The following is a 13,523-nucleotide window of genomic DNA, read 5'->3' as shown; positions in this document are numbered from 1 at the left end:
GTTCGGTTTCTTGTAAGACCTTTCTAACTACTATGCTTGTTTATCTGTGTTTTTTGTGCCTGCGAAAATCGTATTTTCTCATGCTGCTGTGGAAAGAGAGAGGTGACACGGTTTTCCTCTCCCTGTTACAGTGTCCCTGTCCTCCCTGTTACAGTGTCCTGTCCTCCCTGTTACAGTGTCTCTGTCCTCCCTGTTACAGTGTCTCTGTCCTCCCTGTTACAGTGTCCTGTCCTCCCTGTTACAGTGTCCCTGTCCTCCCTGTTACAGTGTCTCTGTCCTCCCTGTTACAGTGTCCCTGTCCTCCCTGTTACAGTGTCCCTGTCCTCCCTGTTACAGTGTCCCTGTCCTCCCTGTTACAGTGTCCCTGTCCTCCCTGTTACAGTGTCTCTGTCCTCCCTGTTACAGTGTCCCTGTCCTCCCTGTTACAGTATCCCTGTCCTCCCTGTTACAGTGTCCTGTCCTGTCTTCTCCAAGTTCAGGCTCTAGAGAAGATCCTAGGCTGTCTTTCCAGCTTCCTCTGCAGACTCATGAGTGTTCAACCAATACAGAGACATTTTCTGTTTTTGACTTATTTTTGTTAAAAGAAGCCTTTGTCTTGATGATTTGCTTATTAAAAAGAGTATATTTTTATCTTCAGGATATTTTGAATGGAATTTTTAAATAGTTTCCTGATACCATGCTTGACTAGGAAGTAAAGATGAATAACATCCTAATGGCGACATTAGGTTGTAATTTATTTTATATTAGTAGTCTATATCCTGAAATAATTTAAAGTTATAATAAAAGACATATGTGACAATGCCATAGAGAATAAAATAGAAGACGTCAGAGAAGAAAGAGGTAATGACTGTGCTCTGGGTTTCTGGAAAGGATTGTTCTATTTAGCTCTGATCTTTCTGTCCTTTGACACTGGAAAATAAATATAGCTTTCCTTGGGCCATAAAGAGACATTCCACTTTATTGGGTAAGACAGATGTATTTATGTTACTAGGTTCTGAAAAAAAATTAGGTGGGTATTTGTTTTGTGCATAGAGAAGTTTATATGTAAGCTCTTCCGCACCAGTTACAAGGAAATGTAGATAGATGTGTCCACATTTATCTGTAAATAAACGGGCTGTACAAATTAGTATGCAACATGGATTTAAGAGAAATTCCTTGGCTCTGAAGTATTTCACTGTGTTAGAAAACAGTGGTTTAATAATGCTTGGGCAGCAGATCTTTACGAGTTTATACAGGAACACATTGATAACCTTAGTAGCAGGCTCTGATTGTCTATTCCCCCCCCCAAAAAAATATATATCTTCATATATAATTGATTTTATTATGTGAGTCAAGATGTACATGTTTAATAGTTTTGCTTAAAAAATTATAAACTTCTCTGATACATTTATCTCAGCTAATTCTTAAGGATTGTATTTTCTATAAAGTAATCAGGGATTATAATATATTCCTAACCATGGATTAATTAGCATGTTCTTGAAATTATTGTAATTAAAATGCTTTAGGTTATAAAATGCATGCAAAAGTAAATGAATTAAGGGTGAAAGCTCTTTTCTGTTTCATTTAAGAGTGGGGGAGATCTATAAAATATTCTTGTTATTGCTAATGTAATGTGTATACATGAAGAATGGATATTGATAGTCTTGGTGAACATACATGTAGTCGTAATCCTTAAGAAGTAGAACATGACCAGTACTTTAGTAGCCTCTTGTATGCACTGCCACGAATATAATCCATTTATGTGGGTCATTTTTATTTTTCTATAACAACCACTGCCTACCTACACATCTGTCTATCTGACTGTCTATCTGTCTACTTACCTATCTAGGTAGGTGTTTGTTGTTGTTTTAATTAAGAAGCAAACTACTCTGCTACTGCCATTATTAGCTAAAGACTCTCAGACTCTCAAAGGTGCTGTGGCAGTTGGGAGTCATCATAAAACTTTAACTTCTAGAGAGTTGGCCAGATCCTCGACTTGGGAAGGTAGTGTTCATACCTGAGTGAGTTCCAGTAAAGAGACTTGCCAGTGAGGGCACGTGGGGGGCTTCTAAAATGTTGGCTGTCCGATGGGAACTTGCAAATAGAAACATCACACAGCCTCATTAAGGTAGCCCCTCCAACAAATACTTACCCAGTCCCTACCTCTGTCTCTCCGAGTGAACATGTACATAGTTAGGATGGCCTCTATGAAGCTATGGACCTTCATTTAGGTTTTATACCTTCATCATCGATTACTTTTTACATACATAACCACTACAGAAAAGAAAACCAAGTGACAACATTGAAACTAGGATTACTAACTTCGTATCTTCCATGACTTACCATTTGCCTGCATGCCGTCCTTATCACCTGATGTTGCCTCTCATGGTCCGCATGGTCTGCTGTCAAATGTCCCACACTCAGGCCCTGCACTGGATTGCATGTATGCATTCTCAGCACTATCTGCATATGAGGGAGAACATGGACTTTCTGTTTTTCTGAGTTTAGTCACTTCTCTTAATTCTATGTGTTCCAAGTTCATTTCCTGTAATTTCATATTTTTATTTTTATTTCCAGCTAAATAATATTCCGTTGTGTATGTGTGCCAGGTTCTCACTACCCGTTCATTGGTTGGTGTGCGTTTAGCTTGTTTCCATTTTCTCGATTTTTTTTATATAGAGCAGCACTAAACATGAATGTACAAACATTTCTATGATAGGTTCCTTGTGGCAAATACAAGAAAAAAATGTTACCTCATTTAATTTCACTGATCATCAATGACCATATTTTACAAAAGGTTTTTCAATGGGAATTTTGCAGAATCTAAACTCAGTTTAGACTTATATTAATAATAGAATCACGACTGTCAAGTACATAAGATATTTTATGGAATATATGTAGTTAACTAAATTGTTTCACTATAATACACATATACTTATGCATATGTATACACACGCACACGCACACGCACACACGCAAAGTTACTGGTTTTCCTATTCTTTTGAAAATAGATGGGTGTTTCCGAGCCTCCTTCATTAGTAGGTGGAATGTAGGAAGTGCGGCTTCCTTGTAATGGAGATGTTTGGATTTGTGGTACTTTACTGACCACTTGTCCTAGTGAACAAATGAGTTGTGGATCACTGAAGCACCACTATTCGTGTATTATAGACTTGTCTGTTGTTTACTGCAGCCTTGAATTTGTTCACTGATCCAGATTATGAACTTGTTAGCATTTCCCAGAATGGTGATGCTTCCTCGTGACTTATGGTGGGACTCTGTAGTGAAGGGAGTGTCCTCCTCCACTGCTTCACCTGTAAATAGTCCTCATCTAATCGTACACATTCCAGGCTGCAGTTTGGATTGGGTGGGAAGGTGAAGTGTTTGTTTTAGGATACACGGCACTGTCAAGGGATACAGCCAAGGCCTTTTCTTTAAATCCTCAAGTGTGCGGATCCACTATAGCATGATGCAGTCTAAGAAGAGGGCGTGATGCAGGCTAGATTAATGGTCCTTTGAGAGGAGGCTGGCCAGTTGACTGGAATCATTGTTACTAATATGGCTTATTTTTAGCTGTTAAAGGCTAGTACATAGAGTAATGGGTTTTATTATGATGTTTTATATCATGATTTGCTTTTACAGCCTTGTAGTATTTAAAATTCAACTTTGAGTTAGAGCAAGATTACAGATTTTTTCCATGTGACAGATGTTCGAGTTGTATATAAAAAGTGAAGTCCGTAAGCTTTATTTTGCATTGATGGAGACTAGTCCTAGTACCCTGCAAGTTTTTCTACCACTGAGTTGGGTCCTTCAGAGCTGCTCTGATGGTGGCATTCACCAGAGCCCAGGTAGACCTTAAACTTGGATTTTTTTTTTTTTTCTTTCTGATTTGCTGAGTAGAGGCTGGGATTGCACATCTACACCAGCAAGCAGGGCTAAATCTTCAGATCTTAAGTAGGTAAACCTCAAGTGTGCCGTATAAAGTGTGCAGATAAAAAGATGACTATATTCAAACTAGTCAAGGCCTTAGAGTAGATGTGCCTTTGGCCTCCTTACATTACAGGGGAGGCGTCCAGGTAATGGACTGTGGCATGACCGTTTGGTTACTAAATGGTGTGCTGTGTGTCTGACATGCCTTGAAGACCGATAGTGGTATGTCTCAATCCTCTCTCTCTCTCTCTCTCTCTCTCTCTCTCTCTCTCTCTCTTCTTTTTTTGTTTTTTGCCAATAAGTCTTAGGAGTTATCTATTTTAAAGTTTAGAGAAGGCTCTCAGCAAAGACAGACTGTCCACGCTTGTGACACTTTTAGCTGTTGTCTTAGAATATGAGTCATATTCCTTAGTTTTTCCCATTCCTTGTGTCAAGCAGGATGAAGGTGCTGTTTTCCCCATCCTGACTTGTACATAGCTTTCTCCCTAGGCCCCTACTCTTGTGTGTTGCTTTGCCAACATTGTGCACCTTGTCCCTTTATACTTCAGTGATTTCTAAATCTCTATGGCTTGTGTTTTACATTTCCACAAACTTGTATGTTTTTCTGGGGAATTTTCTTTCTGTTCCCTCCACCACTTTGTCCAGGAAGATGCCTTCTTGAATACCTCAATTATCCCTGCCCCCAGTGAATGGATGCTTCATGATATACCACTATTATAACCTGCTTTACAGCGAATTGGTCATGTTTGTGAACTTACCTTTCCAACCAGACTGAGAACAGTGCACATTGTCAACATACAACAAGAAAGTATGAAGTGAAGTGTAATTGGTTCCTTTCTAAGGACATGTAGATATCCTCAGTGGATTCCACTAGCCCATATCAGGGGGTTCTCCTCACATTGGAGTACTCCAGAGATAATATAAACAACTGAATGGGAAGCATAAGTGGGCCATGTCTTGGTTCACGTACTCTGCTTTGCCTTTTGTTTGGCATGGCAGCCACAGGAAGCCATACCTTATTTTAAGCATGTGTCAATCACTGCCATGGGTTGGCATTATTAGAGTCATGCTCATGCTATTAGGTAGGGCATCATTAGGTAAGTGAAGCTTGTATTAACTCCATAAAAAGAGAGTGGTTGGGTGGGAAAATGTTGGCTCACTTGGAGTAGGCGTGATAATATAGTCTGCTGTAGTACAAGTTGGGAATCTTATTCCTCCCATCCCTTCAAGGTCTTACTGGGCAGTGTTATGTGAGACACTTAAGATAAGTTCCTGTGAACTTCTAAAATTCAGAATACTTTTAAAATAAAGTTTTAAAACTTGGTTTATAATTATGTTTTCATAGTGTAATTCTTTTAAAGTGTGTGCCTAATTAAAAAATTATATAGTCTTGAAAAAGATATATATATCTTTTTCACACACACACACACACACACACACACACACACACACACACACACACACACACATATATATATATATATATATATATATGCAGACTGAATATAGACATCAACACCAAAACCCCTAGAGCCAGTTCTCAGTTTTTCTAGTTACCGGCTGTTTCTTTCTTTTTTTTTTTTTTTAAATTTATTCATTTATTATATACAAGTACACTGTAGCTGTCTTCAGATACACCAGAAGAGGGCATCAGATCTCTTTACAGATGGTTGTGAGCCACCATGTGGTTGCTGGGAATTGAACTCAGGACCTCTGGAAGAGTAATCGGGTGCTCTTAACCGCTGAGCCATCTCTCCAGCCCCCTTACCGGCTGTTTCTTAATACTTACTGTTACTGATACTTAACATTTTTGTGCCACAGAATCCTAATGTATAAATAAGGAAAATAAAAATACCCACACCATTAGATTGTTGTAACTGTTTAAGCCTATTCAAATCAAATACACGAAACTGTATCTGGTGTATTATAAAGGCTTAGAAAAATATTTTGGATTATTATTATTGACATCATTTGAAGACTAGACTTTCCTAAGAACATAACTTATTTCAGCTCATCATTTTAAACCTTTTTATCTGCAAAGCAGAACATCACTGTGTAGCTTGGGCGACAATAAACTGACCCTCTAGCTTTAAAGTCAGGGCTCTTGCCTCCCTCCCAAGTGCTAGATTATAGGCAGGTGCAACTATGACTGGATCAGATTTAAAATGTCCAGGGCTGGGCAAGTTGCCGAATGACAGAGTGTATACTTGGTGCGCATGGGTTCAATGCTGAGCTCTAAAGACAGAAAGGAGGCCAGTCAGTGGACTTTCCCATGGACTTTCCCACCAGTGTGCACCCTACCGTGCTCACCTGCCAGGCTTCCCATGTGCTGTCCTTTAGCACTCTGGGCATCTTCCCTCCCCAGCTACGGATGTTTCCTCTCCTGTGGGTTTGCCTTGTAGGAATGTTCCCTAAAAGAAATGTCCCTTGAACCTGACATCTTTCATTCAGTACAGTGCATTTGAGAATAAGTCAGGTTGCCTGTGTTGGGCATAGGTCTTCATTGGTGATTCAGAATCTACACACCCTCAACTGACAGGTTCTAGTTTTATGCAAGTATGAGAAATGGTGCTCCAAAGGATTATGTAGAACTTCTGTGTAGAGGTAACTTTATGTGTACTAGAGAGTTGGTAGATTTTCTGAGTGTCAGTGTGGGATTTTGTACAACTGCCAAGCTGTTTTCCAGAGCTCTGTATAATTGTGTTTCCACCAGAGATGTATGTTAGTTTAGATTGCTGCACATCTGTGCCAGCCATTGACCTCCTCCTCCTCCTCCTTCATTTGCCTATTCTACATAAGTGTGTAGTTATTAACCTAATTGACCCCCCGCTTTAGGACTTGAATGTAGATACAGAGAAAAGCTATGAAATGCAGGCAGAGAACACATACAAGGGAGAAAGGAGGAGGGTGGACTTGGGCTTTACAGGCATGAGGCCCCGAGTCCATGCCTAGATTTGTGAAACCTTTGCTGACTAGCCCATGGCTGGCACACAGTAGGGATTTATTTACATGCTTGTTGTTTCATAAAAATGAGTAAATGTTGAAGTAACTTGAGATTAGGTTTGCTCCATTATATTCCATTGTAGTCATGTGATAGATCCCTTTATGTAAGGTTGTTTCTTTACATGGTTAGTGGTTAATATTGGTCTCTGTAGGAGGGAGGTGGCATTAAGAATTGGAGTGTGCACTAGGCAGGACTGGATGCTTTGAGTTTCATTAGGAAAGTTGTTTTAGCCTCCATGAGGCTTAGACTCATTACTATACCATGGGAAGATCTCATTTGATGGTAGCTAGGCCATTTTTTTCCTTATAATCACACCACACCAGACATTGGTATGAAGAAGCATGCAAGGGATTTTAAAAATAAAAATATTGCCCTAGTGGGATGTAAAATGTAATTCATAGCAAATGCCTAGAGTTGGCTGGTGGCTGACGGGAAGAAAACACAGGAAAAGGTAGATAGAGGGTTTTCAAATAGAAACAAAGCATTGTAGGTGGTGGTGGTAGTTTGTGTATGCCTAAGAAACAGGTCTGAAATACTGAATTTAAAGCCTGTGTTCCTTTTTTTTTTTTCCTGTTAAAAAGTTTAAGATGAAGATTGGCACGAAGCTGCTGTTGACATTGTTAATGCAGAGCAACTCAGAAAGTAGGGTGGAGAGTGTGTGAGAGCACATGGCTCCCACAGTGCAGTGAGAGCTGGGGCTTCAGTCATGCTTCGCTCCTCATTCCCTTCGCCCTCTCCTTATTCCTGCTTTTTCTACTTTGCAGGGTTTTATGTATGTACCATCAGCTATTGCTAGAAATTTAAAAATTTAACCTGGTGCCAAGTTAAACCGGTTTATGTTATAAAACCAGATATTGGAATTTTCATTTTCAAGTGTTTCCAAGCATTTGTTTTAAAATATTCATGCTGGATTTTGGTTTCAACACCCCTAAAGTAATACTTTGGTTGATGTCTGGATAAAGCTAGTGGAGGGCAGTGACTTACCTAGCCAGCTCATAAAGAGCCAGTCTAAGACCAGGTGACCAGAAGTGTGCTTTTAGAGTCTGTTGTAAAAAACGAACACTTCCAGACTCTGTTCTGAATTTTACTGCACTCCGTGACAGTGCTGTGGCTTTTAGATGTGCTCACCCATATGAAGCGGTCTTATAAATCCTCACCATTATTTCTGCTTTTAGGTAGAAAACAATGCCTAGACTAGGAAAGAAAGAAAGAAAAAGACTTTAATGCTAACTTCTTTTACCAGACAGCATATTTTTCTGAAGAATAGACATTTATGTACTTTTTTGAGACTATCAATTTTCAGTGCACTGGCAACTTATTAGGCTTATAGCCAGGGAATCTGCTGGCCTTCATCAGTTACTCTGGGTAACCTTGTCTTTAGAGATTATTATATACATAATCGAGATGAAATTGGAACAGCAAATGCATAGTAATAAAATATATTCTGTTTTCGTTTTATCTTTCAGAATCATGGTGTCATGGAAGGGAATTTACTTTATACTCTTCCTGTTTGCGGGAAGCTTTTTTGGAAGTATTTTTATGCTTGGTCCCATTTTACCTTTGATGTTTATAAACCTGTCATGGTATCGCTGGATTAGCAGCCGTCTTGTGGCTATGTGGCTAACACTTCCTGTGGTAAGTTACACACCAGAGAAGGGTCAGTCTGCTTGTACTGGGGTGGCCTATCTCTTGAACTTTGTTAGCAATGGATATCTAGTTTTTAGGAGAAACATAAATCTTCTATGTTATATAATAAGCATGCCAGATGTAAAAGAGAAGTGAAATAGATAATAGAAATATTCATGTTCTTAAAGCAGAACCTCATAAAGATCCTTACAGAAAATAAGAATTTCTTTCTATGTTCGTCATGCATTTTCTTTTATATTTCGTATAATGAAAGGTATAATGTATATCTAAAATATGTACATATTAAAGGTTGAAGAATTTTATATTATTAAAATTTATTCTGTATATCCATTTTGTGTTTTACAAAACAGTGATACCTAGTAAGATACTATGGGGTCAGGGAAAGGATATCAACAAATTGAATGAAAAAATTTTGAGTAAAAATGTAACCCACCCCATGAAGCTTCAACATCTTTCTAAACTCACACAGATGTGATTATTTCAGTTCTTTCCAGTAATTACAAAATTAGGAGCATACAAAGGACATGTGAACTCTTTGTGCAGATGAGGTGAGCAACATGGGTAAGATCAGAATGCACACAGTGTTCAGTAGTCAGTGGCATGTGGCACTCTAGGTCACCGTGTTGGTTTCCAGTCCAGGCTCCTCCCTCCTCTGGTACTGGGAAGAGGCTACTGCCAATCAGTGGGCAGTGTGTGCTTGTCTTTCCCTTGAGTAGTTAGTCTCTTGGGGATTGTTCCAGTCCTTTCTCCATAGCAACAGTGAATTCTTCTGTCTGCTCAGACTGCTGGGTTTATCAGGGAGGCCATGCATTTAGTGGCTGACAAAGAAAACAAACAGGATACAGTCTTCCCTAGTTGGTAAAGGACTCTTTCCATCCTGGTTCATCGACATCCGTGAGGTAGCAGGCAGAGCACCTGCCCACAGGGTGAAAGTGTCCTGCAGCTGCTGTGGGCCCTTCAAGTTCAGGTTGACTTCAGTAGTTCCTGAAGTGGTACTTGGAGTAGGTCTTCTAGACAGACAGTTCTTAAAAGTTCCCTGTAACAGCCCTGTGTGTGTGGTAGAGGTGGCTCACGCCTTTAATCTCAGTACTCGGAGAGGCACGTGGATCTCTGGGTCTGCGCTAGTCTGGTCTACAGAGTGAATTCCAGGACTACTACACAGAGAAACCCTGTCTTGGGGCGAGCATGGGAGGGTTTCCTTGACTTTTAAATTGTTTACAATGTTCTTGTTTAAAAATGAATCCTGTGGCGAGTGAGTCCATCACTTAAACTTGTGATTTAAAATTTCTATACAGATGTGTCTGTTTTATAACTGCAGTACTGCAGTCTGGTCCTTCCAACTTCTGGTCCTTTTTACCAAATTCCTTTCTCTTTTATCCATACTTGCAGTTAAAGTGGTCCCTTCTTATTCTATGATGAAATACTCTGACAAAGGTTGTGACATCTTCAACATCCTGAGTATCCATAGATGCTCATCTCGGTGCCTGTCCATCAGCAGCACCTTGCAGGGTGTCTGCCCTGCTACACACTGCCTAGTCTTGGCTGCTCTCTGAGGTGGACTCTAGGCACCCTTGAGCACCCTCAGCTACATTTCCTGATCAGGCTCTTTTCAAGTAAAATTTCATTTTCACAAGTTGGAGCCCTTAATGGATAAAGTCTATCTTTTTTTCTTTTATTTTTTTATTTACATTTTAAATGTTATCTTCCTTTTCTAGTTTGTCCTCTGGAAACCCCCCCCATCCCATCTCCCCTCCCCCTTCTTCTATGAGGGTGCTCCCCACTCTCTCTCCTGCCTCCCTGCATTTCCCTACACTGGGGCAGCGGACCATGACAGGACCAAGGGCCTCTCCTCCCATTGATGCCCAACAAGGCCATCCTCTGCTACATATGTGGCTAGAGCCTTAGGTCCATCCTTGTGTACTCTTGGGATGGTGGTTCAGTACCTGGGATTCCAGGGGGGGAGGGTCTGGTTTGTTGATATTGTTGTTTTCCTATGAGGTTGCAAACCCCCTCAGCTACCTCAGTCCTTTCTCTAACTCCTCTATTGGGTACCCTCTTCTCAGTCTAATGATTGGCTGCGAGTATCCGCCTCTGTATTTCCCAGGCTCTGGCAGAGCCTCTCAGGAGACAGCTCTATCATACTCCTGTCAGCATGCATCTCTTGGCATTCCCCAGTAATGACTGGGTATGGTGACTGTATGTGGGATGGATCCCCATGTGTGGCAGTCTCTGGATGGCCTTTCCTCTGCCCATACTTTGCCTCCTTATTTCTTCCTGTGAGTATTTTGTTCCTCCTTCTTAGAAGTACTGAAGCATCCATACTTTTGTCTTTCTTCTTGAGCTTCATGGGCTGATATTAGCCCAAAAACTTGGAATATCCAAGATTTAATTTGCAGGGTAAAGTCTTTCTCTTCTGGCACATTTCCTATTACCCCAGTGCACAGCCAGGTGGTTCTGTGGTTGTTTAACTTTTTTTGAGCTCTTTTCTCCTCAATAAACTGCATTCTCTCTCTTTTTTTTTTTTTTTTTTTTTTTTTTTTGGTTCTTTTTTTCGGAGCTGGGGACCGAACCCAGGGCCTTGCGCTTCCTAGGTAAGCGCTCTACCACTGAGCTAAATCCTCAGCCCCTGCATTCTCTTTTAAACATGCACCTCCCATTTGTCTCTGTTGTCCTGGCTGTCCTGGATCTAGCTGTGTAGACAGGCTGGCCTCAAACTCAGAGATCCTCCTGCCTTTACCTCTGTGTCTGCCGCCCCAGTATTAGGATTAGTGGTGGGGGCTACCACCACCTGGCTTTTATTGTTTCTCTCTCTCTTTTTAACTGTAAACCTGGGTAAATCTAATAAAAAGTAGCCATGCCACAGAGACAAATGGTCTCTTGTCTGAGAATTTCCTCTGCCAAACAAAGTAGTGATTAGCTTTAAATTCACTCCACCAATGTTCTCAGGACATAGGCAGAACAAAGCCAGATTCTTAGATGAAATTATGAACAGACAGATGAGGAGGTCTACTTTGTGGGGTGACAGTCCGTTACCCAAAACATCCTCTTCAGCTATGAGTTTTACCCACTCTTTTCTGCTATTCACTTGAATGAAAAAAAAAATTTTTTTAAATGGGATAGAACTTGACTATTACTCTGTTATATCAGAAAAACAGAGATCCACTTACCTTGGCCTCACAAGCCCTGGGGTTAAAGGCATGTGCTTTTAGTTTTTAAACAACAACAGCAACAACAGCAACAACAACAGCAACAACAACAACAACAACAACAAGAACAGCAACAACAACAGCAACAAACCATTGAAAAGTGCTTTAATCAGTAATCTGTGTGTGTATTTCCATGTGTGTGTGGTGTGTGCGTGCACAGAAGAGCATGTCCTGTAATAATTTCCTCTACTGCTGTCCACTCATCCTTGAGTTAGGGTTTCCCAGACTAGAAGCCAGCAGACCTCAGCAGTCTGTCCGTCTGTCTCCATGGATGTTGCAGTAACTGCAGCTGTGGAGCAGATCAAGCTGCAACACTGCCAGCCCTCGTTATCACCAGGGAGCTACTTCCTAGCAATCCTACCCAGTGTCCTCTCTCGGGAAGAAGTAGCCGTGGGTACAACTTTGTAGTTGTTTCTTTTACTGAGTTCATTTTCCTCTCAAGCCCCCTGCTCTTGTAGAAAGCCTTCCGTGTGGATATAAATCTGGGGTTTGTCTTTGCTCCTCTTTCAGTGTGGTGTCTGTGCTTCCTTCCACCACAGATGCTCATGTTCAGTGTTGTTGAATCATTTCGTGAGATTTGAGGGGCGGAATTTTCTCTTAACCCCCTCTGAGCAAGCTTTTCTCCATTAGTTATAAAATAAAATAGGACTTACATGTAAATGGTTTGGAATTTAAACTGAAGTTGGGCATAGGGATATGCTGTAGTCTTGGTTTCTTGGGAGGCTGTGGTAGGAGTTTAAACCTAGATTCTGGGCAATATAATAAAGAAGGAAAAATAAAAGGGCAGCACACTAGCTCACTTTGTAAGAGCTGTGGTCTAATACACACTTTCCTTCTGAATATTTAATCTAAATTATAATCACAGTCATTAGAAATATTAATTTAACAAACATGGCAAGCATTTCTGCATCCATTTGTATCAGGCATTCGCTGTAGATGGTAGGCGGGAAGACTTTAGTAGACAGTTACTTCAGTTTTTATGTATTCTTTGTGTAACAAAAGACCATCTTACAAAAAAAAATAAATTTAGAGCTGGGTTTGGTGGTACATACCTTTAATTCCAGCACTCAGGAGGCAGAGACAGGTGGATCTCTGTGAGCTTGAGGCCAACCTGGTCTATAGAATGAGTTCCAGGACAGCCAGGGCTACACAGAGAAACCCCGTCTCAAAAATCAAAACCTAACAACAAAAAAGAAATTTAGTTCCTTCAGTTCTATATTCAGTTTTATTTTTGATTATTCTTTCTAGAAAAATTGGGTAATAATCATACCATTATATCCTTAAAATTACCCAGTAGAATTTTTGTACCTTTTTAAACTTAATAATGTATTTTAAAGGTAGTTTATATTTTTCTATCAAGTAACTTCCAGAAATTAAAATTAGTGGAAGAGATTGGAAGTGTTGAAAGCACTTCCTAGTTTCACCCCAGATCAGAGCACCCCACCCCCCAATTTTTATAGAAGCTAGAGTATGAGAGACTATGTTTTATATGTTAGGAATCATAGGACATATATCATGGCATGATAAAATTTACCTATGGAAAACTTTTAAAAGCAAGTCATTATTTAGTTTGGACTTAGTTTTGCTAAGACAATTTTTTTGTTTAGTTAGTTTTATAAATATCATCCCTTTTTTTGGTAATATAAAAGCAATATATCATAGTTGTGACAAGGTTAGCAAGAAGGAAAAAGGTCCAGAACTCTTAATTCTTTGTTTCCTTTTACTATAGTGAATACCTGATAAATTCATAAACATGGTTA

General features: G+C 40.0%; 1 protein-coding gene across 16 annotated transcripts in view; it reads left to right on the top strand.

The window, feature by feature from the left end:
- Nucleotides 1-13,523, top strand: part of Lclat1 (lysocardiolipin acyltransferase 1) — a 144,274-nt gene that overhangs the window by 44,948 nt on the left and 85,803 nt on the right. For 15 of the 16 annotated variants that reach the window (NM_001431933.1, NM_001431929.1, NM_001431931.1 and 12 more), the window contains one exon: nucleotides 8,377-8,545. The exons of the other annotated variant lie outside the window; for it this stretch is intronic. In NM_001431933.1, the coding sequence (NP_001418862.1) occupies nucleotides 8,381-8,545 (165 nt within the window). In that variant the 5' untranslated portion in view covers nucleotides 8,377-8,380. The remainder of the gene's footprint in view (nucleotides 1-8,376; nucleotides 8,546-13,523) is intronic. 16 annotated transcript variants of the gene reach the window in all.

Source organism: Rattus norvegicus, chromosome 6 (genome assembly GCF_021556685.1).
Source record: "Rattus norvegicus strain SHRSP/BbbUtx chromosome 6, alternate assembly SHRSP_T2T, whole genome shotgun sequence".
In the NCBI taxonomy this organism is placed as follows: Eukaryota; Metazoa; Chordata; class Mammalia; order Rodentia; family Muridae; genus Rattus; species Rattus norvegicus.
The sequence above is the reverse complement of the archived record's forward strand: the minus strand, read 5'-3'. Positions and strand labels throughout refer to the sequence as shown.